This window comes from Mytilus galloprovincialis, chromosome 1 (genome assembly GCF_965363235.1).
Source record: "Mytilus galloprovincialis chromosome 1, xbMytGall1.hap1.1, whole genome shotgun sequence".
Lineage (NCBI taxonomy): Eukaryota > Metazoa > Mollusca > Bivalvia > Mytilida > Mytilidae > Mytilus > Mytilus galloprovincialis.
Window position 1 is genome coordinate 75,537,146 of NC_134838.1, and position 27,752 is coordinate 75,564,897.

At 31.9% G+C, this 27,752-nt stretch overlaps 2 protein-coding genes across 2 annotated transcripts in view; one reads left to right on the forward strand and one right to left on the reverse strand.

Annotated features, from left to right (window-relative positions):
* LOC143083799 (tetratricopeptide repeat protein 39B-like) overlaps positions 1-13,365 on the reverse strand; it is a 53,426-nt gene extending 40,061 nt beyond the window's left edge. Inside the window, exons 1-7 of the mRNA XM_076260165.1 lie at positions 13,247-13,365; positions 11,678-11,709; positions 7,012-7,113; positions 6,193-6,268; positions 5,654-5,780; positions 3,286-3,418; positions 903-1,002 (exon numbers count right to left, since the gene is read on the reverse strand). Coding sequence (XP_076116280.1) covers positions 903-1,002; positions 3,286-3,418; positions 5,654-5,780; positions 6,193-6,268; positions 7,012-7,113; positions 11,678-11,709; positions 13,247-13,303 — 627 coding nt within the window. The 5' untranslated portion in view covers positions 13,304-13,365. The remainder of the gene's footprint in view (positions 1-902; positions 1,003-3,285; positions 3,419-5,653; positions 5,781-6,192; positions 6,269-7,011; positions 7,114-11,677; positions 11,710-13,246) is intronic.
* A 42-nt stretch (positions 13,366-13,407) lies between these two features.
* The window catches only part of LOC143083787 (dual E2 ubiquitin-conjugating enzyme/E3 ubiquitin-protein ligase BIRC6-like), a 34,774-nt gene continuing 20,429 nt past the window's right edge, over positions 13,408-27,752 (forward strand). Inside the window, exons 1-9 of the mRNA XM_076260139.1 lie at positions 13,408-13,546; positions 17,341-17,422; positions 18,178-18,254; positions 23,522-23,571; positions 24,198-24,246; positions 25,061-25,126; positions 25,898-25,963; positions 26,222-26,285; positions 27,025-27,128. Coding sequence (XP_076116254.1) covers positions 13,448-13,546; positions 17,341-17,422; positions 18,178-18,254; positions 23,522-23,571; positions 24,198-24,246; positions 25,061-25,126; positions 25,898-25,963; positions 26,222-26,285; positions 27,025-27,128 — 657 coding nt within the window. The 5' untranslated portion in view covers positions 13,408-13,447. The remainder of the gene's footprint in view (positions 13,547-17,340; positions 17,423-18,177; positions 18,255-23,521; positions 23,572-24,197; positions 24,247-25,060; positions 25,127-25,897; positions 25,964-26,221; positions 26,286-27,024; positions 27,129-27,752) is intronic.

Consider the following 27,752-nt stretch of genomic DNA (forward strand, 5'->3'; position numbering starts at 1 on the left):
CAGATTTTATTCGGTCCAGTACATATAAATTCGGGCTAGTAATTTTTTTTTTTAACTAGCCCATAGGACTAGTGCTTCAAATACTTTTTGGCACAGACTGAGTATAAACAAATATGTTTTGATTGCATATCGATCATTGAAATTAATTAGACAAACCGGTTTTCACAGGTAATAATTAATGTAATTAAGAGTATTGGGACTGCATAATAAGACCAGAATTCGGAATACATAGGGGCCAGTTTACAAAGGGTATTTTAACAAAGACTTTGAAGGGGAAAAAATTGGACTTTAATTTTCAGCCGAAAAGGACAGGAAATCGGTTTATTCAGGGTCCGGTTTAATCAGGTTTGACTGTATATAAAGTCAGACATATAAGTTGAAGGCTGAACCTTGACCTATAATGGTTCACTTTTAAAAATTGTTATTTGGATGGAGAGTTGTCTGACATTGGCACTCATACCACATCTTCCTTTATCTATATAAGACCTAAAGCATATTAGTTTTTTTCTTTAAAAATATGAAATCATTTAACTACATCAATTCTATCTGCATATTGCACAAGTTATTCAAAGCTATCCTATTTACATTGTATAAATATATTTACTGAATGTATTTGCATATATGAAAACATTCAGGGAGTTCTAATGTTTTATATTTTAAATGTTTTTATGTGGGTTTTTTTTTACCCCGCCTTTTAACTTTTTATATTCTCTTTACTGACATATGGTTTGCTGATACTTTTCCCCAAAGCATTGGCCAAGAAATAACATTTGTTTTTAAAAAACTATCTACTTCACAGTGCACTAAACTTAAATAAAGACCAATTTTCATGAGTTTCAATTCCACTAGTGGAAATAACCAAGGGATGACAAAATATGATCAAATAATAAAAAGCATCATACCAAGTTAAAAGCACCAACTCCCATTAATACACCACTTTCAAAATGGAGTTTCTGTTTCTCATCTGCAAAATTTCTCTTCTGTAAAATTTTATTACATTCCCTGTATAAAAATTAAAAACATAAATTAGAAACTCAAAAAATGATATAAGGCATGACAAGATGAAATATTTTCCTACTAACTTTTATCATAATTTTTCATGAAAATGCACAACTTTGCCATTTTAAAGGGGCACTAGCTACGAGATATATAAAAAAATCTAAAATATGATTTTTTGTTTAATCATTAATGAAAGTGAAATAGTGAATTTATTATTTGATTTTAGCAGCCTGTTATAATGGTTCAATTTAGTCAAAATATTAAAGCTAAGAAACATTGATGATTAATTATTCACTTGCAAATGAATAATCGACCTCATTGAATCGGTATTCATGTAAATTTCAATTTAACCCCTTAGCTAGATATGGATAAACTAAAGCATGCATTGTGCATGTAAAGATAGTTAAAGGAAAAGAATGTCAACATTGAAAGTAAAACAAAGGTAAATCATTTGATTGACTGATTCAATCAATCAATCCACAAATAATCATTCTCATACAGGTTAAAATGATGATAAACATAATTTAAATGTATAATATGAAATTAAACAAACCTAGAAAAATCCAATAGTACGAGTTGGCTAAACCTATTTATATCTCATGTTTTCATCACTTAGATGTTCATCAAATGACTCTGGAGGTCAACTCGATAAGTAATTAGATGGCGAATAGACTAAAATACAGAAGGAACGAAGCCTCATATTATCGATCTCGTGCTCTGTAAACTGTTTATTTTAGACTTTTAAAAGTTTGGATAATTTTTTTACATTATTATAATTCAATATGAAAATTTGAGTCAAATTGGTGAATATGATTTGACAACTAGTACCCCTTTAACATGTTTAAGTGGTTGCATGTTTTAAACAAGGACAAGAGTGCACAGGCTGAAATGTCTCGCCTTCTTTACTAATCATTGATATTATGTTGATAGTCCTAAATATAAAGCTTTATTACAACTGTCACATAAACTTAACATTAACCAAGAAAACTAAACATTAACCAATGAACCATGAAAATGAGGTCAAGGTCAGATGAAGCATGCCAGGAAGGCATGTACTGCTAACAATTCTTCCATACAACACATATAGTTGACCTATTGCATATATAGTTTAAGAAAAACAGATCAAAACACAAAATCTTTACACTGAGCAGTGAACTGTAAAAATGAGGTCAAGGTCAAATAAAACCTGCATGACTGACATATAGATCATAAAATATTTCCATACACTAAATATAGTTGATCTATTGCGTATAGTACTAGAAAAAGAGACCAAACTCAAAAACTTAACTTTGACCACTTAACCATGAAAATGAGGTCAAGGTCAGATGACACCTGCCAACTAGACATGTACACCTTACAATCATTCCATACACCAAATATAGTAGACCTATTGTATACAGTCAGGGGTTGAAATTAGTGCTGGTCCAGTGGTCTGGGACCAGTAGAATGTGCGTCGGACCAGTAGATTTTGTCAGCTGCTGGTCAGGCGGACCAGTAGAAATTTGTCGATAAAAATCACTGATTGCATTGCAATTTCCATTTGTTTACAAAACAATTTACCTGTGAAATCAATTCACAGTACTGGGGGTATTACAATTGATCAAGTTAATTAATATCTCTCCTTCAAAACAATATAAAATGCGGAAGCTTTTGGAAGGAGTTAAACCGCCGGATTTTTAAAATAAGTGAAAATCAAAAGGAAGATCGAAATAAAGTATATGAAATTGACAAAAGGAAACGCAAATACCAAAAATCATGGGAAAAAGATCGCGAATGGTTGAATTATATAGAAGATCGGAATTTAATGAACTGTACAACATGTGAAAAATTTGCAGTGACAGACATAGATAGGAAATGATTTTCGTAACTGGATCGTCACATTTTGAAATTGGATTTTGTACTTGCTCATGAGCAATCAGAACAGCACAAAAAATGAATGTCATTTTTGCAGGACCAGTAGATTTGGAGCCGGACCAGTAGAATTTTCAGTCCACTGGTCCGTCTGGCCAGTACACAAAAAAGCTTAAATTTGACCCCTGTATACAGTATAAGAAAAACAGACCAAAACACAAAATCTTAACTATAACTATTGAACCATGAAAATGAGGTCAATGTCAGATGACACCTGCCAGTTGGACATGTACACCTTACAGTCCTTCCATTCACAGAATATACTAGACCTATTGCTTATAGTATCTCAGATATGGACTTGACCACCAAAACTTATCCTTGTTCACTGATCCATGAAATGAGGTAGAGGTCAAGTGACTTTTACATGTAACTTACTTGTAAACTTTATAACATTCTCTAATTTTCAATCCTCCTTTGACAAAACTGATAAGATTTTCATCTTGTACAAAGGTCAACAATGCTCTCAGAAGTAAACATTCAGCATAACATAGCTCTGCATGGATTTCATCTGAAATAAAGTTATGCATTTCGTGTCAGTAATTTACAAGATTTCAACATTTTGGGGATTCAGAATATATATTATATTTTGGTTAATGTTTTCAAAAAAGGAATTTAAAAATAATGTGAAAACTAAACAACATGCAACAGGATCAATATCATGTTGCTATTTAAATAATAAACTTTTATGTTTATTATATACAACTATGGAATATTGGAGGTATATATGTGTTCAATGTCCCTGAAAGCATATCATATTGCATGAGCTTGTGAAAATTAAAAAAACAACCTGGTATTGCACTGCAATGTTAGTTAAAATAAAAACACTATGTAGCCAGCTGATAAAGTCATGCATCTGTATTAAAGACAAGTCCAAGTCTTATATTTCAAACTAACTGTTAAATTAAAAGTTTCATTCTCTTAAGCATGTAACAGAAATCTAAATGATTTACAGACAAAATTATGCAGCTATACAATAAAGTAAATGTTTTACAAACAATGTCATGCAGACATATTGTTACGCCCCGGTGATTTGAAAGCTGATATTTTTACTGTGGTCTCTGTTCCACACTTGATTCACGCAGATGTCCGTTGTTGTTTTCTGTCTCATATTTTACAGAAGAAAAAGCTTACTTTGACCTTATATTATATACTGATTTCTTTAAGTCTATATATCGACTCTGTTTATGTGTGTAATTAATAAAATTGAGAATGGAAATGGTGAATGTGTCAATGAGACAACAACCCGACCATAGAAAAAACAGCAGAAGGTCACCAACAGGTCTTCAATGTAGCGAGAAATTCCTGCACCCGGAGGCGTCCTTCAGCTGGCCCCTAAACAAATATATACTAGTTCAGTGATAATAAACGCCAAACTAATTTCCAAATTGTACACAAGAAACTAAATTAAAATAATACAAGACTAACAAAGGCCAGAGGCTCCTGACTCATTATTCATTTTGTATGTGTTTATACTTAGTTGCAGTATAACGTGCCAAATGTAACGTTATATGTTCTTGTTTAAATGAACAACTTGTGTATTACGTCACACGTTGTATAAAATACAGAAAGCATGTTCCTACATTGAGCTTCACTCCAAAAACCTCCATGCAGCTAGCAGTCTCTCTTGAACTAGAATTTGCTGCACCAACTAAAATTGCTTGGTGAAAATAATAATGCTGATAAACTGTTTGCTCGGGTGAATGAATAACCATGCACCGAGTATGCAGAGTATTTGAATACAGTGCACCAAGTAGATTGTCCTGCTCCAAGTAATGCAGTGTACCAAGTAGATTGTCGTGCACCAAGTAATGCTGTGCACCAAGTAGGAGTACTTGGTGATAATATTTAATGCACCGAGTATGCAGTGTACCAAGTAAATTTGCTGAACCAAGTAGATTTGCTGCATTGAGTACGCTGAGTATTTGGATGCCGTGCACCAAGTAGATCCGAGCGCTAGAAGAATTGTTTTATTTAACTTGGTGCAAATAATGCACCTTGCCGTATGACTTATTGTACATAGTTATTAACATATTTTGTTACATAAACCACTGTATTTGATGTGTTGTTTAATTAGAAATATTACAATTTATGAACTTCCATCAGGATCTTTATTATGACTTCCTTCACCGGAGGCCCACAAAAGTAACTACAGGTGTATATCCTGACAATAAAACCCTGGAACGTTACAATATAACTGCCTTGTTGGTCTTATGGTCCTACTAGCTTCCTTACCTAGTCTGCAGGGAATTGTAGGTTCAATACCTGTCTGGGTCAAACCAAAACTTTATAGTCTACTATAAAGCAGGCTATATTTATATCTTATAAAAATGAATATATACATAAGAAGATGTGGTATGAGTGCCAATGAGACAACTATCCATTCAAGCCACAATGTGTAAAAAGTAAACATATAGGTTTTACAAACAATGCCATGAAACTGAATATGCAGTTATTATATTGCAACTGGGCTTTTTTAAGCCCCAATTCATCAATCAATTTTAGATTCACATTTTTGTAAAAACACTACCATTCATTGACGGATCCAAAACTTTTCATAAGGGGACCTGCTCCAGTCATGCTTTAGTGATTCCCTATATAATCAACCAAATTTTTCCCACAAAAGGGGGGGGGGGGGGGGGGGGGGGCTTGATCTGCCTGTGCCATTCTGTTATAAAAAAAAAACTGTGTGACTAACATCATTCTGCTTCTATACAAATAAACAAAGAATATAATTAAGTGTTACCTTCTTTAAGTTGAGATGTTTTCATTCCAGAACGTGTTATGGTTTCAGTGAAAGAATATTTACGCCTGTGTCGATCACAAACATGCAATGATTTCTTCAATGCCTGAATAGCTGCCTCAATATCAGTCTAAAAATTGTAAAAAAAAAAACGTAATATTTAACATACTACATCATGGTCAGAATGTCAATTTTTTATAATGAATCACAGCAAGAGATGCAACAGCCATTACAAAGTTTGTAAGTTCAACTTAGAAAGCTCATTCAGCATTTTGTGCGAGTAAAAATGGTTTTCAACTTCGTACTTTATTTGGACTTTTTAAACTTTTTTTTATTACAGTCACTGATGAGTTTTTTTAATACAAAATTTTAAAATTGTGGTACTTTTATCTATGAACAGTATGTAAATGGACAAGTCTGTATAAAGAGATACATAGAAAGTATACCCTTACTTTGAAAATATCTTTTAATGTACTGTCATAGTTCTAATATCATTATTTCTGCATATTGTACACACATAAAAACAAAAAACTGAGTATTACCATATCAAATGTCATGACAGCCTGAATGTAAAGTATGGTTCCATATCCCAGGGCATGATACATACTGTTGTTTGACCTACAAAATAAAACTTAAAATGAACTTACTCCTCCAGATCAGAATATCACATGAACAAGTCTGCCAAAAGGCAATTTGCTAGGCTTTAATTTTTTTTTTATATCAAAACAATTGATAAATAAATTGCTAAATTGAGATGTATTGAAAATCACAAAATTAAATTGCTGGGAATTAAGCTAGAAAGGACTAAATGTGTCGGGATGTATAAGTACCCGGCCACGTCCACTTGTATTTTTGTCCATCTGATGAGTTAAGCCTTTTCCAACTAATTTTTATAGTTCGTTCTTATGTTGTACTGTTATACCACTGTTCCAGGTTAGGGGAGGGTTGGGACCCTGCTAACATGTTTAACCCCGCCCCATTATTCATGTATGTGCCTGTCCAAAGTCAGGAGCCTGTAATTCAGTGGTTGTCGTTTGTTTATGTGTTACATATTTGTTTTTCGTGCATTTTTTTATATAAAAAAGGCTGTTAGTTTTCTCGTTTGAATTGTTTTACATTGTCTTATCAGGGCCTTTTATAGCTGACTATGTGGTATGGGTTTTGCTCATTGTTGAAGGCTGTACGGTGACCTATAGTTGTTAATGTCTGTGTCATTTTGTTCTTTTGAGGACAGTTGTCTCATTGGCAATCATACCACATCTTCTTTTTTATAAATGCAAAATAAAGTATCCCCAAAAAATAAGTTGGCTTTCAAATAAACTTTCAATATGAAATTGTGTTTTGAAGATCTAATTACAAACCCTGGTTCCATCCTAGCTTTGGCATCTGTGAACTTGTTGTTGAGGAAAAGCTTGAGAGCTGTACTGGTTTGTTCAATAGCATCTGATAGGTCTAAGTTTGACCTGAAAAAAGGAAAGGTCATGCAATGCTCTATTGAAATCTTAGAAAATAACATCCTTTTATATGAAATAGTTAAAACAAATCACAATAGATCAATATTTTTTACTGACTGAAATATTTTTTCTATCTTTTGAGGACAATGAAAACTTTATATATGTACCAGTACCTTGAAACATTTAAAAACATATGTTTTTATTGTATTGGCTAGCATTTCAAATTAATAAAAGTATGATTATGGGTAATAGGATCCTGAATGCATGATCAAATTCTTAGGACTTACCGAGAAATATTTGCTACAGAACTAGCCATCCTAAGCCTTTATATATTGACCAGATGTAGCATTTCATTATCCAAGAAAACAACTGAGGCAACCGTATCTACTTTCAATGAGAATCTTTATTGATCATAATACTTCATGTGGTGGAATCAGCAGAAAAACAAAATTATTGATTATTTATTGTTTAAGCTTTATAAGTGCAACAATCATTGCTGATTTTTACCAATAGATTGTTAAATAGAAATGTCAATATGGCTGATTTCTATCAATAAAGGAAATCAATTCTGCTAATCAAAATATGCAACATAGAAAAATTCAATAATTCTATTGCGGCTGCATACATCCTCACATTGTATTCTACATTTACATCTTTTTGGTAGCACATCAAATGTATTTATTTCACATTTGATTTAACAGTACAATCATTATATTATTTACAGCACACACAAAGTGATTCACTATAAATTCCCTCTTGGTTGTAATTTTCACAACTAAAGCTGGTTGGTGTGGGGCATTAACTCTGAAAAATCTCTCTCAGTATATTATATGTTCCATAGAGAATAAATGGACTTATGTCTCTCGTTCATCTATAGAAGTCACTCCAGTAAAGGAAAGAAATGGTTAATGCATTTAGGAATATAAATGATTTAGGAGTGGGTCTTTAAACAGAATTTGTTATATTTTCTATTACCAGTTGACAAAGCATGGCACCAAGATACAGATACCATGGTGCATTGAAAATGTCTCATCATAATCATTACAAATCACTATAGATATATGAGGGGCGGCAGGACCTTTTTTGGGACGTCGGGATAGAGTGTTTTTAAGCTGGGGATTTCGGGATACGGGAATTCTCTTTTCAAAGTTCAGGATGTCGGGATTTAAATTTCATTAAATTCGAGACCTTAGGATTTCATGTTTTTAAGCCAGGAATTTCGAGATCAGGACCCCTCCAACCACCCCCCCCCCCCTTATATATGTATGGTTTGTAGGAATGGGAATCTGAACATTTTTTTTATTCATTTTACAATCTCAGACATAAAGGGGTAGGGCATGAATGCTGAAGTCTGCCCAAGGCCTTCTAACCTTTAACGTATTATTATAAAAAAATTTATTATAAATCTGGTTTCACAATTTTACAGAAAAATTGCCATTTCAAATCTTATGATGCTATCTGTAAATGGGTACTCAGAACACAGGCCCCCAAGAACAAAACCTCTAGCTCTCTGGAAGGTTTTATCAAGACAATTAGGAATAAATATGGTTTAAGCTACTATGCCAAACAAGTATAAATATGATTTTTGAGTGGCCATGAAAATGTTTCTAAAATTAAATAATTTGACCTTGAAGTCAAATAGCAAGGTCAGAGGTCATCTTTGTGTCATTTAACCTTTGTCCTTTGACCTTCCAATATTAGACTACAAAAAATAAGATCTTTATTTGTTGATGGGATTACATAGTTATGTTTCAGATAATTGTGTTCATTATTTGAAATTGAAGAAGACTACAGACTTTGCTGGCATTTTGTATGCAAACATGTATAGAGGATTGAACTATGATAATCCTTGCATGAAATGAAATTTTGAAAAAAAAGGTATCACAGCTGTCTATTTCAAGAGGAGGAAGTATTCATCAAAACAAACCTGTTCAACTGATGTAAACCTTGCATTAGCTTCATTTAAAAAAGAAAATCCAAAATAAAATTATATGACAACTTCCTGCTAGAAAACAAAGCAGCAATAAATTATCAACAAAAAAAAATACAATGTTTAGAACTAATTATTTATTAAATGTCATCAGGAAAGAAGTTTTTATTTCCATGTCAAACATTTTTTTTTTCAAAAGTTTTCCTTATATTTATGAAAGCAGACCTGACTTAACATTACATTTAATTTCTATATTCTTGTTAAAATAACTGGATTTGGATGCAAACAAGAGGCTCTCAAGAGCCTGAATTGCTCACCTGTATTTTATTTGCTCTACTTTTCTTCAATGATTATTTTTGCTTTTCAATATATATACATTTACAGTTTATCTTTATCTATAATCATATTCAAGATAATAACTTAAAACTGCAAAATTTCCTTAAAATCATCAATTTAGGGGCAAAAACTTAAAAAATTCAGATACTTGATTTGGTTGATAATTTCAATTTCAGACAGTAAGACCTTGACCTATTGAACATTTTTATCACATCTTAGAATTTAACTTCTTGTCTGGTTTGCTCTAAATGCTTTATTTTTTTAAGATATACATGTGAGTCAAAAACTGCATTTTACTCTAAGTTCTATTTTAGGCCATTTTTGCTATTATAGAAACAAAAAATAAAACACAAATTTCATTCCAGAGTACCTAATAATCATTCATCTAAAGTTTGGTTTAATTTGCTTTGCGTAGTTTCAAATGAGAAGATTTTTTTATGTTAGCAAATATAATGATCAAATTGTGTAAAATTTTCTTTAAAGGACAATAACTCCTTAATAAAGGTCAATTGACAATTTTTGTCTTGTATATCTTACTTTGCTGAACATTATTGTTGCATACAGTTTATAATTCATGATAATAAATTAATTATATTCAAGGTATAACCAAAACTGGAAAATTTCCTTAAAATTACCAATTAACAGGCAGCAACCCAACAATTGGTAGTTCTGTTTGTCTGATATTTTCAGGGCTGATAGATCTTAACCTATTGAACATTTAAAATGAATGTCAGATTTGCTCTAAATTTTTTAGTTTTTTAGAAATATGCCAAAAATTGAATTTGACCGCTATGTTCTATTTCTAGCTTTGGTGGCCATGTTTGTTGACAGATCAAAGCATCATATAAAATTTGTAAACTAGATGCCTTAAGGAACATTCAGTTAAAGTTTAAAGGTATTTGGCACAGTAGTTTTAGAGAAGAATATTCTTGAAATAGTTGACATTGACGATGGCAGACGACGGATGTCAAGTGATTGCATAAGCTCACATAGGGCCCTTCAGGCATGGTGAGCTGATAACTGGAAATATTTATAATTTCTATCAAAATGGACAATGAAAAATTTTGATAACAGTAGATTTTAATCTCCATTTAAGAGGCCAAAACTGCAGTTTAAAATTTTCTAATCTCCAGTTGTGACAAGGCAACTCTGTAACATAAATATAGGAAGATGTGGTATGATTGTCAATGAGACAACTCTTCATTCAAGTAACAATTTTTAAAGTCAACCATTATAGGTCAAGGTATGGCCTTCAACACAAAGCTTTGGCTCACACTGAACAGCAAGCTATAAAGGGGCTCAAAAAATACTAGTGTAAAACCATTCAAAAGGGAAAATCAACAGTGTAATCTATATAAAAACGAACAAACACCTATGAACCACATAAACAGATGACAACCACTGAACATTCCTGACTTAGGACAAACAATTGCAGCTGGATTAAACATGTTAATGGTACCAAACCTCCTTTTTTTGAAACAATATAGTATAACATCACAACATAGAAAGACACACTATAAAATATCATGTCTGCTATGATCATCTTCCACTAGTCATTATGAGTTAATTTTTCAATTAATCACCAATTTCCAAGGGCAATAACTCAAATAAAAAATTTCAAACTGCATACATATTTTAACTACATGTACATATGATATATTAGTCACTTTGGTGTCAAACCTTCCTGTTTCACAGTGATTCACTCAAACCAGAAACCATAATTTCCCCTTGAAACACCTTGTGTGTACTGTGCATACAAATCTAGATTCTTCACTTTGAAATTTCTTTGGTATGGAAATATTGACCTGTTTTGTGCATGAAATCTGTCCTTCATATTGCTCAACTTATGGTATGGAAGTATAGTCATGATAGTATAGTCATATAGTTAAACCTGAATGCTACATTGTACCCCACTAAAAGACACTAATACAATTCACATGTTCATGTGTATATGTACATGTCCATGCAATGTGTACATGTATAGTAGGATAATGCTTGTTTGTCTCAAGGATTTGTATAGTATACAAATCCTTGTTTGTCTTCAAACATATTAATTGGGGGTGTAGAATGTGTATGCTTTGAGATTTTCAAAATTTACAATATCCTACCAAATATTGCAGAGCCATGATCGAGGAAAACTAAAAATATCACTATTTCATGTCTAATATTTGAGTTAGGGTTTGAAATTATTTTAACATTTTTATGATGAGCCTTTATTAAATTCATTTAAACTTGGAACAAATTTAAATGAATTAATCTTTATAAGTACAACATCATGTACATATATATAATTGTTGTAATACTTACAAACAAACTTCTTCTTCTGCATCTTCAAAATCCTTAATAGAAAATAAGATCATGTGAAGATAGTTGATAATTGATGTTTGAGGTCTGAACTTGTTTAAAAGGAAACTCAATAATGACATTTATCTGTAAATTAACCAATACATTGTACATTTACATAGCCTTAGAAAAAATGTTTCAAAAGCATTTAAACCTTAATAAAATTGAGAAAGGAAATGGTGAATATGTCAAAGCGACAACCACCCGACCACAGAGCAAACAACAGCCGAAGGCAACCAATGGGTCTTCAATGTAGCGAGAATTCCCGCACCCGTAGGTGTCCCTCAGCCGGCCCCCAAAATATGCATAATAGTACAGTGATAATGGACGTCATACTAAACTCCGAATTATACACAAGAAACTAAAATTTAAAATCATACAAGACTAACAAAGGCCAGAGGCTCCTGACTTGGGACAGGCGCAAAATTGCGGCGGGGTTAAACATGTTTATGAGATCTCAACCCTCCCCCTATACCTCTAGCCAATGTAGAAAAGTAAAAGAATAACAATACGCACATTAAAATTCAGTTCAAGAGAAGTCCGAGTCTGATGTCAAAAGATGTAACAAAAGAAAATAAATAAAATGACAATAATACATAAATAACAACAGACTACTAGCAGTTAACTGACATGCCAGCTCCAGACCTCAATTAAACTGATTGAAAGATTATGTCTTCATCATATGAATATCAGGTACAATCCCTCCCGTTAGGGGTTTAGTATCATACTATCATAAAATATATGAGAAGAACATAACCCGTGTCATGCCAACAATTGTTTTTTTAGAAGTAAATGTGTTTAGTTCCGATGCAAAGACCCTATCAGTGAATCAATGTTAAAGCCAAAATATGCAATCTTTAATGACCTGACAACAGTATCGTAACTATTAAACCTATTTTTTTTTTTTAATTTCTGTTGTATTTTAGAGTGTAGGAAAATTGAAATACATGTACAATTAAATTTTGATAAACCACGTCTGATTATTTCAGATAATGAATGATTAAACTCTACCATGCTGGGCTGTTAACTTTGTCCATCCTTCAATTCTATCCATTTACACATTTATCTGTTTTATGCATGTTCATATTAAATGGATTGACAAAATTAAAAACAGACTCAAGTTTCATCATGGTTTCTTGTACAGCTAATATACCTTACACGTTATACCACTCATAGCCTGAAAAAATATTGTCCTAAACATGCAATCATGCATGAAATATTTGCCACTGGACATTAAGCAAATGAAGAACATGGATACTAGGGTAATCGGTATTCAGCAAAAAAAAAATCAAGCAGACAAAGATATGTAACTACTACATGTAATGTGTAGAAGTTGTAAAGTTCTGTGTATATGGGTTTTTTTTTCCTGTTCCTAGAAAGAACCTCTTGAAATGTCTTGGAATAAATTTTTCCTGTAGGCTATACATATTGGCATTTACTGAGAGACAGTGCCTCTTCTTCATTCAAGTTTGTCATTATTAATTGGACAACCATTTGCTACTATGATATTTGATGTAAATATAGGAATATTACCTCGTCGTTCTCTTCCCCAGTGGCTATTTCTTCTGTTGACATGTTATTAGTAGCCATAGTCCAAATTTGATTTCGGTGTGTTTCTGAATTTGACGTTACAAGTAAGGTAAAACCTCGAAACCATTATTTGTTTTGAACTCTTCAATGTAGGAGATGTAAAAGGTCAAACATCAATATTTCAGAAATTTGCGAAACAGCCAAATGGCAGCTGGAAGTGAAAGTTCAGTTTCAGATGTGTTAATCGGCGAATTTGAAGAATGGCAAGCATCAGAATCTTCAGAGGCTATATTTTTGTTAGAAGTAAGATCTAAAATCAACACAGATTTGATAAAGAAACTGTCATGTAAAGCATAATAACATCATTGAGATCATGCGACAGGAAAACACAAATAAATGAAATATAAATATGATAAATATATAATTGAAAAAATGTTGAATGATAGTATCAGACAGTGTTACCCGTGAGAAAAATTACCTCAAATCAGCTTTATAAATAACACTACTTCTTACTTATTCTAATTTAAATCAATTAAATAATTTGGAATATTATTTTTTGGATGATTTACAAAAAAAAAACAAAAAACACTGGCACTACACTTCTAAAACAGACTGACAGATATATAGAGGAATTTCAAATTCAATAATATGAGGCAGGCATTACCTGTGAATGGGGACGAAGTCTGTATTATTTTTTTTTTTAATTCAAACATGTTGATAAATTGAGTAAAAGTCAGAATTGGTGTCTTCAACGTATACAGACAGGTACAGATACAGACAAAAGAAACGGAAATACCGTAACATTTCCGATATTGGTTCTGTTGTTAGGGATTTAGTTGTGAGGTTATTTAAGTTATGACGTCATATTCAATGTAAACAAAGAAACACTGTTATCATGGTTATCCAGGTAACGTTTTTTTCATATCAAACAATACACCTTATCGCTATTTGTCCGCCACTACTGGATATCACACAGGTTCCCGTAAAATTTTGACGTCATAAAACAAAATATCTGACGCCACAATGGAAAAGTGATTGTTGTATGCGTCAAAAGTTCAAGCGGCCGGGTCAGCCGGCCGATAAGGCTAATAGCGATAAGGTGAATTGTCAAAAATGATTTGGTGTTGAATTCCTTGCTATATTTGTTGATATGTTGATAAATATACATTTTATTCAAAGTCTCATGCAAACAAGACCGGAAACGCAAGTAGATCTGAAAAAAAAGTTAACGATTTTGAGTTCATTAGTAGACAAAAATGGTAGAATGAAAACTTCGGGAAATTTTCACGAAATTTTTTATTTTTTTTATTGATTTTTCTACCGTAATTTGGGACTTCGTCCCATATAATTATGAATGACCACAGGTGACATAGTCATGATAGTTAACGGAACAGTCATTCAGTAAGACGTGGCAATATATGCTTTATGATGTCATATATTTTCATACAATGGACATATTATATCAGTTATATACAAAGATCGTTTTTTTGATGTAACAATTTAAAGCACCAATTTATAGAGTTTGTAGGATTTAACTACGACTGACCTCCAGTTTACACAGATATACTGAATAACATACTTAAAAAAGTATTTATATGAGAGTGTCACTGGTTTTCTACTGTGAAGCAACACATTTGCGGAGAAGTTACCATTTTATTTCATTCAATGTTGTAAAAACTCACAAATTAAGATCATTATTTGTCATCATGGTCATCTTTTTATGAAATCTAATTACCTGATATATACAAAATTTCTATATAAATTTCTGGATCCACCACTGCACATTCAAGATATAATTAGAATTCAAAGGTACCAGGCTTATAATTTCATACACCAGACACGTGTTTCATCTACATAACACTTATCAGTGATGCTCAGATCAAAAATAGTTATAAAGCCCAACAAGGATAAAGTTGTTTAAATAATTATCATATATATATATGTAATTAAAATGCTTGATCTTAGATACAATGATTACTTTAGGCCACACCAATTTAATTTCTTGTTCTACAGAATTTTGGACTCCAATAATTGGGGCGAGCGAGTGATTTGAAAATTTTTGAGGTGAAGCTTGAAAAATAAAGGCGAGCGATTATAATTTTTTTTTGTAAACATAAAATAGTAGGCTTTGACAATTTTAAAACTTGATTTATCACTTGTACTTTGACATTTCTTTAATTTATAAAGTATTTTTTCCCTGTTCTCCAAGAAATAATTAAATAATTAAATCTGGTCTATGTATGTGTGACTGACAATGAGACAATTCTCCATCCAAGTCATAATCAGATTGGGAACTACCCCTTAATGTTATAAATATCCCCTTTATGAGGGGTCATTATAAGTTATAATATATTTTTTTGTAAAAAAAAACAATTTTAGTACAAAAGGGCACATATTTTCCCTAAGAACTATATATCTATCTGGTATTAAATGGTCAAAACATGTCCAAGAATTTTGTAATATTCCTGGAGTTTTCAAAGTTTTTGTATAGTAGCACTATAGAAATCCTTGGTATTTCTATTTTCTTTTCTATGACAGTAAATGAAATGACCCCTTGTCTGAGGGAGGGTTGTTCCCAACCTGATAATAGCAAACACAGGTCAAAGTACGGCCTTTTACCCACGGCTTTGATCAAGACAAAACAGCAAGCTATAAGGGACCCCAAAAAAAAATATTAGTGTTCACCATTACAATTTCAAACAGGAACCAACTATCTAATTTATATATCCAAACGCCTGAAACAAGAAAATACCAATGAACCACATCAACAAACGATAACTGCTGAACAACAGGCCCCTGAATCAATCAGGACAGGTGCATACATATTTAGCGGCTATGGATAGTTTTGTTTCGCCAGCATACAATATAATTGCAGTTGAAGGCAAATCTTTCAGAAGTTCTTTTTACTTTATTCTAACAACGAACATTTTTTGATAGGGAATATAAAAAAGGGGGAAAAAAACCAATGTTTTGTTCTGTACAGTTATTTCCGCTGTTATATATTTATATCGGAGTACTCCCACTTGTGATAAATTGGTTTCATGCTGAAACAAATATTATCACAGATATTTATAGTGTGATGGGGTGCTTAAAATCGTTATACATGTATACAGGTTTGACTGTGATTTTGAAAACAATTGTTTATATCTTTTTTATAATATTTACACAAAAATAACGGTGCGGGAAATGGACATGATTATACTTCTGGGTGCGGGAAGCGGAAACATAAAAAAAATTAAAAAATCTGTTTTGAAAAAAATAGGTGCGGGCGGGTCCGTCGAACAAGGAATGAAATTGGTGTGGCCTTAGTATGTATAAATCTAGATAATAGTTTGTGCAATAATAATTCCTTGCAACACTACCTAAAAAGATTTTTATGGCGCACCTACAATTGTAGAGAGTCATTATGTTTTCTGATCTATGTGTCCTTCGTTCGTCCTTCTGTCTGTCTGTCCCGCTTCTGGTTAAAAAAAAATTGTCAAAGTCCAATCAACTTGAAACTTAGTACACATGTTCCCTATGATATGATCTTTTTAGATTTTTCACCTCAATTTCATGTACCACTGAACATGATAGTGCAAGTTTCAGGTTAAACATGTTAAAGTTTTTGATTAAAGTTTTTGGTCAAGGTAGTTTTTGATGAATTTGAAGTCCAATCGGCAATTAACTTGAAACTTAGTACACATGTTCCCTATGATCATGATGTTATGAATGAAATTAGATTTTTTACTCCAATTTCACGTTCCACTGAACATAGAAAATGATAGTGCAAGTGGGACATCCTTGTACTCTGAACACATTCCTGTTATACATGAAATGGACAATTACAGAATTGCAGTCACTGTCATCTATATATGAGGTTTCATGTACTGTAAATACAGAACATTTGGGAAGTTTGTATTGTTGTGAAAATTATGACAGGATAGGAATGATTTGTAGAAAACATGAACATAGATATTAGTATTGTTTTATTTTGATGATGTTAATAGCATTATTTGAATGCAAAATATCCTAAAAATCTTATTAATTATGATTTTTCTGTTTTGTCCATATTTGAAATTCATAATTTGTAGAATGTGCTAATTTGTTTTCTTCAGACAAGTACAGATGAAAATAATGACATTGTGATGCTGATGTTATTGGCTTCGGAACATGAGTTTAAACTCCATATACCAAAAGGTAAAGAGTATACTGCAGTCCAATTTTTCATAAAACTATATAGTGTTCAAACATGTATATACCTCAGTTTTATAAATGTCACCCATACTGTACCCAGAAGTATAGGGTTATTTCCCCAATACTATGGATTAAAATAATTAATTGTGTCTGAAAAGACTGTCATACAAGTGGAAGGTATAAAATGCCTGAAAAATTGATTCAACCAATCACATTAATTTGCAAACTCAGGAATATCACCATGGTCACAGTCAACCACTGATTAATACCAAATTTTATCTTTTGGAAAGTCAAAGATTTCTTCAGAATTTTGCCAGTATATATATATAAAGGTATTTCTGATATACATGTTTTCTGCTCTTTGGACAGTTTGTTGTCTCTTTGACACATTCCCAATTTCCATTCTCAATTTGATATAAACATATTGATGTTTTAAAAAAACCTTGAAGTTTGATACAGTTATATTTTTCATAAGATGCAGTATTCATGATGTACAATCATGAAAATGTAGTACTTATATTTCATGTATTTTCTGTGCATTGCTTGTTAATGATAGTTTCACAAATTTTTGTTTAAAGTAATAAAAATCTTTAACAGAGTATATTACAATTGCTTAAAACTCAGGCATACTGAAGAACAATTTATATTTAAATTTTACCCATGTTGAATTAGCTCATTCAAAGTATTTTTGGTACTGTCACATAGTCATGATAGTTTAAAACAATTTTGAAATATTAATTAACAATGTGATTAAACAGGTTATCCCGACTATGATGGTATACTTTCTGTGGAAGCAGACCCTGCAGTCAAGCTATGGAGCACAGCCTTGAATGAGGTAATTGACATGCATAATGATTTGGAACTTTGAATTATTCAGTTGATGTATTCAAATCAATTTTTTGTTTTGTTAAATGCTTCACAGACTTTATGATGTAGGCACATGTCTTTTGTTGAAATCCATTGTCATATATCATGTATATTATATTTTTGATCTTTTCTGTAAAAAAAAACTGCCCATCATATAGGGATAATCCTTCTGGACTGAGTGGTGTACATCAACCTACATTTCATCATCTCATCTGATTCGACCATGCTAAATTGCTACATTGTACCAAGCTAGGCAAAAAAAAGTTCTAATTTAGTTTTGATTGACAATTGCGGAAAAACATAGTTGTCAGAGTCAATCTGAATCTGAATAGCCATTTAAAGAAATTTCTCTTTTACCACAACATGCAGAAGAAAAGATGAAACTTAAAATTGTTCAGATAAAAGTGTTTAGGATGTTGTCTTCTCTTGATGAATTTAGGTGTAGATTTGCCAGGTGAGAGATTCAGGCTAGTCACATGTTGACTACTAGTAGGACCCTCTTGTTTTGTGTTTGTGTTTTTTTTTTATCCCTGTCTCATTGAGAATAAAAGAGTAGCCTTTTAGAAACCCGAAATTAAGTTTAAAACTATATATATGCTAATTTATTATGAAATAGGTTTATTTGAACATACAACTGTAGTACAGTAGATATAAGAAGACAATGATACAACTCTTCATTAAGAGGACTAGATATTTATCATTGTCATGCTTTTCATGACTACAACTGATCACATTTATTTTAGTCATTGGTGGATAATTTGTTTTGTGAAGTATGCAATTAAACTTGAGAAATAATAATTAGCAATGTTTAATTAAGTGGATTTAGAGCACTGATACAGTGCAATAAATTGTACTTTTATCACGATGAAGTGGACATATTATAACACAAACTTACGTATAATATGAAAAAATTAGGAGATGTGATACTTGTAATATATATAGGCACATAAAATACTTTTAAAATACATTTTATCAAGTTATTGTTATTTAATAACCTTACTATAAGTTGATAGATGAAGTATTGATCTTAACATAAGATAATAAATTGATTAGGAAAATCCTCTTCCTAAGCGTGAAATCATGATATTATAGATGTTTTGCTAATTATAAAATGTATTGTATGACAGTCATATTGAGTCATCTAAAGAAGAAAAAAAATCATACAATATTATGCTGGAGGGAAATACATGTATCCCAGCTAATCATGAAATTTAATTGGTTTAATTGACATTTTACAAATTGAATAAGTCGATATATTTACACAGAAAAATTGTACATGTATATAACTGCAATCCTCTTCTGTTATTTTGGATTGATTTTTATTGTTTTGAAATATTTCTCGCCCTAAAAGAATAGATTTTCCACTTTCAGGTATTGGAGGATAAGTTGTTATCAGTTTTTATGCCCTCGCCACCCCTGCCATAGTGGAGGGGGCATTAAGTTTTACCCTTGTCCATCCGTACATCCCAAAATTGCCAACCGTTCTCTAACTTGAGTTTGCCTCAAATAAATGTTATGAAACTTATACACAATGCTTAAAACCACAAAACACAGATCAAGATTGAATTTTGGTGGGGTAGCTTTAACCATTCTAAAGTTATGCCCCTTTATAAATGAAAAAATTGCAAAATTTTTAGTTTCTGTTCTGTAACTTAAGTTTGCCTCAACCAAATGTTATGAAACTTATACACAATGCTTTTTACCACAAAAGACAGATCACGTTTGAATTTTGGTGGGGTCGCTTTAACCATTCATGAGGTATGCCCCTTTAGAAATGGAAAACAATGCAAATTTTTATTTCTGTTCTCTTACTTAAGTTGCCTCAACCAAATGTTATGAAACTTATATAAAATGCTTTTTATCTCAAGATACAGATAAAGTTGAATTTTGGTGGTGTCACTTTAATCATTATCGAGTTGTGTTCCTTTATAAATCGAAAAATAGCTAAATTTTAAGTTTCTGTTCTGTAACTTAAGTTTGTCCCAACCAAACATTATGAGACCTATACACAGTACTTTTAACCTCAAAACTCAGATCAAGTAAAAATTTGGGTAGCATCACTGTTATTGTTCTTGAGTTATGTCCCTTTAAAATGTTGTATGCAAAAAGGGGCATCATCTGTGTCCATGGGGACACATTCTGCATTAATTCCTAATTGATTCACACCTAAATAGACAGTTAATAGTAGATAAAAAAAAAATGTTGCCCCTTACTCATTGTTGAAGGCAGTTTAATAAACTATAGTTGTTTTATATTTCTGTGTCATTTGATCTCTTGTGAACATGGGGAAGAGTTGTACTATTAGCAATCATACCAAACCTTCATTTTAGCTCACCCAAAGGGCCAAGTGAGCTTTTCTCATCACTTGGTGTCAGTCATTCGTCGTCCGTCGTCCGTCATCTTTAACTTTTTACATTTTGAACTTCTTCTAGAGAACCACTGAATGGAATGAAACCAAATATGGCATGAATGTTTCTTATGAGGTGCCGACTAAGTGTTGTTACTTTGTAGCAGATCCATCATCCAAGATGGCCGTCAGCTCGGGACTTAGTTTACCATAGGACCCTATGGGGAATACCGGTACATACAAATGTCTTCTTTTAGAAAATCACTCAATGGAATGAAACAAAACATAGCATGAATGTTCCTTATGAGATGCTGACCAAGTGTTGTGACTTTGTAGCCGATCCATCATCCAAGATGGCTGACAGCGGGGGACTTAGTTTAACATAGGAACCTATGGGAAATACATATAAATATCTTCTTTTAGAGAACCACTGAATGGAATGAAACCAAACGTAGCATGAATGTTCCTTATGAGGTGCTGACCAAGTGTTGTTACTTTGTTGCTGATCCAATATCAAAGATAGCCGCCAGACAGGGACTAAGTTTTACATAGGACCCTATGGGAAATACATACAAATGTCTTCTTTTAGAGAACCATTGAATGGAATGAAACCAAACATGGCAGGAATGATCCTTAGGAGGTGCTGACCATGTGTTGTTACTTTGTTGCCGATTTATTATCCAAGATGGCTGCAAGCCAGGGACTTAGTTTAACATAGGACACAATGGGAATTACATACAAATGTCTTCTTTTATAGGACCACTGAATGGAATGAAACCAATGTAGCATGAATGTTACTTATGAGGTGCTGACCAATGTTGTTACCGGGTACTTTGTAGCCGATCCATTATCCAAGATGGCCACCAGCGGGGGACTTAGTTTAACATAGGACCCTATGGGTATTACATACAAATGTCTTCTTTTAGAGAACTACTGAATGGAATGAAACCAAACATGACATGAATGTTCCTTATGAGGTGCTGACCAAGTGTTGTTACTTTGTAGCCGATCCAACATCCAAGATGGCCACCAGCAGGGGACTTAGTTTAACATTGGACCCGAAGGGAAATACATACAAATGTCTTCTTTTAGAGAACAACTGAATGGAAAGAAAGCAAACATAGCAATATTAAACCAAATTTGGCCTCAAACATCATTATAAGTATCTGTTACAATTTTTACATTTTTTAATATTATTTCAAAATCTCAAGTAGAGTCAGGTGAGCGACTCAGACTCTTGGCATATAGTGTAACCCCCATGCCTTATTTTGTCATTCTGTTATCAAACATTTGTCCTGACTTTAATCCTAATTTTTGCAGAATTTATCAGATTTTTGGTACATTTTTGGTCAGATGATGACTTACAGATTGAGTTTGCATGGAGGGGGCGGGGGGGGGGGGGGGGGGGGGGGGGTGCCCATTTTCAAACATAGATAAATCTTACAGGTGTCATTGGCTCATAGCTATCAGCATGATCCAGAACAAAATAGACTTGGTAAAATATCAGGGGAAACTTCAAACTTATTTATTTTTATGGCCCTGCAACGTAATTCCAATATTCCAAAATTACAGACTTTGCACTTTTAGAAATTGTTGAAAATCACAGTTATACAGACTCTTTTTCTAAACGCCTTCAGATATTGGGCTGATTTTGATATGTGAGTTAACCATGATGAGTTACAGATCAAGTATAAGTTTTGTTCCGCTTCGCTAATTTTTGCTGAAATTACAGGCTTTGGACTTTGATAAATTGTTTAAAATCATAGTTATATGGATTTTTTTTCTATACCCCTCCAGATTTTGAGCTGATTTTTGATATGTGAGACTACCATCATGTTTGTGTCCACATGTGTTATTGAAATTGCAGATTTTTCAACTTTTTGGGACAGAGCCATTCGTGTCGCTTTGACACATCTAGTTATGAATTATACTCGCTTCAATCCTGACATAGAATTGAAAAAAAAAATGATTTTTTTTTAAATATTAAAAATAATTTTATATACCGATAACTGTATAGCATTGAGACAATCTTTGTTTTTTTTTTTTCTCATATGAGTATGTAATAAGTGTTAAATACAGATTATTTATGCAGAAAATCAGGTTGTTTTTTAAATAGTTTAATCAGACAATTGAGCTGTATAGATATAAGCTGTATTGATTATTGTTAAAAGAAATAAGATATGGTATAATTGCCAACTCCAAGTTAACATCTATAGATCACCTTTTGGTCTTCAACAATAAGCACAACCCATATTGCATAGTCAGCTATTAAAGGCCTCAAATTGACTTATGTCAAACAATTCAAAACTAATGGTCATATCATGTTTATGAACAAAATAATGAACAAAAAACAAACATCATATATCTGTTAGTCCATTTTAATTTATTACAAGTGTAAGATACTCTTACAAAATCTATATCTTTGCTGGTCTGCAGAACTCATCATTTCAAGTGGAGATAACTCTAGCTGACTTTTTCATACAGTATCTTGACCACTGTACGCTTTTCTGTTCTGTGTAAATCTGTTATCAGTTTAAGTAGTTATTTTAATTCTTCTGTAAATCTGAAAATCAGAATTAAGTACGACTGAAATGTAATAATTGTTAGTCGTTGTTTTTACTTTGATGAAAATAACACAATTCAGTAAAAATCTGACACTTAGATTTAATGTAATTAAGTCTTTACTGGGACTAATGTGAGTAAAGAATCTCGGTAGGTTTCAACATTAATATGGTGATGGTTTGTTACCTGGAGATGAAATTTTAAAATGAATTAAACCATTTAAGCCTAAGTGCCAAAATGGACCAGACGTTTTATTTGGGGATGCAATTTAAAAAATAAAATAAAAAAAGCACTAATTTGCATCAGTTTATTACTTTTTCTTTCAGTCCCTGGTTCAATTGAAAGACAAGATTAAACTCTCGGATTTCCTAAAAAAGTAAGTAACATTATGACAGCAGTTTATTTCTCTACAGTCAGAGTAAGATTTGTTTTGTCTAAAAAAAAATTTAAACATTTACATTACCAGATTTCAAATATCCAAATGTGTAAATGCAAATAATGGGTATGTGAGCTAATAATGTATTGTGTTAACAAAATAGTATGTCAAATACAATTTGATAACAATGTGCTGTGTGTACACATTGATATGTGAAGACTATTGTATTATGTGTATATCATAGGGCTTTATAAGTGTTTTGAAGCTTCATATAAAAAAGAAAAATATATACCTGATAAAAGGGAGTGGATAAGACAAAACAAAAGTAACTGAAGTAGTACAACGAATAGGAAAAGATAGTAATACACAAAGAAATTTATAGACACAGAAGACTGGTGTAAGGACAACACATTCTCTGATTAGAAAATTTCATTAGATTCTAATTGTTCAATTATATTTTTGTTCTCATCGTAAAGTGTATAGAGCCTTCAGTAGACTGAACCAAAGTATTATAAAGCATTGTCTCCTAAAACACTCTAGCTCTTAATTTTTTATTGCTGTTTTGGAGTAATTTTTGATTGATTAGTACATTTTTAATGAATAAACCATTATGCTGTTTGCTACAGGGCTATTGTTTTACATACCAACAAGAACAAAAGATCTGAACAAAGACATGTAAGTTATCTATGGTTGAATTTTGAAATTTTCATACAGTAATATTGAAATAAAGTATTACCTATACCTAAAACTTTTGAGAGTACCATCACTGGTAAATTAGTTTTTATGCCCACCTACGATAGTAGAGGGGTATTATGTTTTTCTGGTCTGTGCGTCCGTTCATTCATCCCACTTCAGGTTAAAGTTTTTGGGCAAGGTGGTTTTTGATGAAGTTGAAGTCCAATCAACTTGAAACTTAGTACACATGTTCCCCATGATATGATTGTTCTAATTTTAATGCCAAATTAAAGTTTTGACCCCAATTTCAAGGATACTGAACATAGAAAATAATAGTGCGAAGTTCAGGTTAAAGTTTTTGGTCAAGGTAGTTTTTGATGAAGTTGAAGTCATATCAACTTTAAACTTAGTACACGTGTTCCTTATGATATGATCTTTCTAATTTTAATGCCAAATTAAATTTTTGATCCCAATTTCACGGTCCACTGAACATGGAAAATGATAGTGCGAGTGGGGCATCTGTGTCTATGGACACATTCTTGATTTGTATCAATTTATGCAAAACAAAAACAAAAAACTCATAATGCAATTAAGGATAACACAAGTAGATTAAGGATGCATGGTGGTCAACATTTATATGTATGAATTATTTCAGTCTCTCCAAATTATGGTGTTCTTGCAAGACTTGCACCAGTCATTTGAAAAAGGATGATTAAATAGGGGGAAAGTAGGGTGACTTCAGTTGCTCAGAAAGTGTAAGCAGATTCTGCTTCACATGTGTTTGCAACCCTGATTTTTTTCTGTACTTCTACAGATGTCTAGTGATGATGATATTATGGAAGAAGATGAGGAATCTGAGGAGGAAGAAGAAGAGGAGGAGGTATTAAAATTAAAAAAAACATACTTTTCAACAATGAACATACTTGTACTTGAATTAAGTTAATTTTAGATAATATTTAGCTCTCTGCATGCTACCTTGCACTGTTTTGACCTTTCTTGATATGGAGCTAAAGAGAAAGTAGAAAATTAGTGGCAATCAATACAAATTTAAATCCTAAATAAAGAAGTGACTGCCAAAACCCATGACAAAAAGAAAAAAACAATCAACATTCCATAAAACTGCACAGAAAATTAAGATGCAATATGAACCCAAACTAAAATAAGGGATTAACTCAGGTACTGGAGATGGGTATGCTGTTCATGCTTCTCTAGTGGTACTGTCATGTGACTTAGAGTCAGTAATAGAAAGGAGAAACAAATAAAAAAAGAACCTAAACCTTGACCGTATTTTTATAGAGGGAAATGTTTAAGTAATTGTAATTTTATAAAAACCTTTTTTGTTCAGAAAGCAATGGGTGTTGGTTCTATATGAGATATAAGAGCTTCCAATATTTTGACATGTGTTCTTTATATAGTAATTTCTTTGATACAATTTTGAAGTGTAAGGAAGAAAGAAATATATTATGTTGATAATTACATGTACATTATCATCATTTTATTCTATGTGTTGTAGCTAATTCTTGATATTAAACTTATAATCTTGAATAATAGAAGACTATGTTATTTTCTTGTATTTTCACTAACTTGTAACTTGCACATTTGCATGAGGTTTTTTTTTTTTTAATTATTTTCAAACTTTCTTATGACATAGGAATGTATGATGGCTGATGATGATGCATTCACAACAGAATGGGATTTAAAGGTTGCTAGAAAAAAGGTATATGCAAATTTATTTTTATCAAATAGGCATATGTATATTCATTCCTTAAATTCCTTAAACACACATATTATTTTAATAACTTCTGATTATAAGATATAGGTGGAAAACACAAATCATTTTGATTCAGAAATCTAGTGTTTTCCAGAAAAATTTCACACCATTTAATTTAGAATCTTTTGTAATGAAACATGTACATGTGGTGGTCATTTCAATTTCATAATAAGTGTAATCTATTGAGATAATTCTGTAATTCAGAAACGATGGGCTCAGAAAGAGGCAGAAATTAGAGATCAGATGAAAAAGGCAAAGCTTTCACAAGGTATAGTTACTTGAAGAGATTTCTTTTTAAAATGCAATAAACAAATGAGCGAGAAGGTACTCGGGCACAATAAAAAAAATAAACCAATAACATGGAAAAATTACAAAAAAGACCCTTCATTGAAAACTAATAACTGATCATCAAAATATATGATGAACTTGGCACGCTTTCCGATGCTTTGGAAAATTTAGCAGAACCTGTCCCACACCCTGGCACCCATCATGTTGCTCATGGCATTATATAAATTTTTTAACAAGTCTCATTTGATGATATCACAATTTAGGAAAAGAGGATTGTGTCAACTAGAAAAGAATATAGATAGACCTGATCCCAATTATTTAACAATTCTTGGGTTCTCAAATGTAGTTATCACTGATTAGATATTATTATATCAGGATTTTTTAAAGGCTTTAATTATTCTTAAAAATATTCCTGTTGTATGCTCAAACTGTGCTATATCTGTTAACTTATAATTTTTAAGTAAGTTGATTCAAGTTATTTCTCTTTTGTTTTAATTTTTCTCTTGATGTATATTAAAATAGGAAGTTGTGGTACGTGTGATTGCCAATGAGACAAATTTCCTTAATAGACCAAATGACATAGAAGTTAACAATTGTAGGTCACTGTACAGCCTTCAATAATGAGCAAATCCCATGTATATTATTTTTAATCTTTATTATTTTTGGCACGAATATTTCAAGGGTCACAACCCTGTTATGATATTTATATTTTATTTCAGGAGCTAGTAGTATGGATAAAAAACCACCAGAGAATATATTTACCAGCAATGCTGCAGCAGGGATATTAACCAATGATCTTGTTAGAATCATGGAAGAAGAACAGGTAAAATCTAAACTTCTAATATGCATTTATTGAAATATGATATTATATGTAAAAATTGGAATTTTAATGTGGTACATAACACTAAAGGGAGATAACTGTATAAAATAATTGAAAGTTTTAGTCACATTCCAATGTTAAAGGAAATATTAAGTGTCTCAATGATCAAAATTAGTGTTTGATAACTGCTATATTACATCCAATGGAATTTTTTCTTTATTAAAGTGTGTGGTTCAAGTTTTTTCTTACTTTTATCAAAGTGAATATAAAAATTTCATGAAAATTAAAGAGCCAAATGAATTTTAGTGAAGGTGTTTGGTACCACCTTAATAATACTCTAATTTGATTAGGAATGAAAATTGCAAAGTCCATGCATAAGGCTAAAGAAATAGATATCTCAATTTCTCTTTATATAATATTGCACTCAAGTTATCTTATTGCATTGCAAAAAAGTAGTAAAGAAACAAATTTTGGTGCTGTTTTAGCAGACTTTGAATCCTCTGGACCATATATAATTTCCATTGGCAATGCATTGAAATGGTAAAAGCACTAAAATGAAAAATATATGTTATAATTTATTTATGTTACACATAATATAAACCTTATAGAAGCAGTTATACTTTTGTA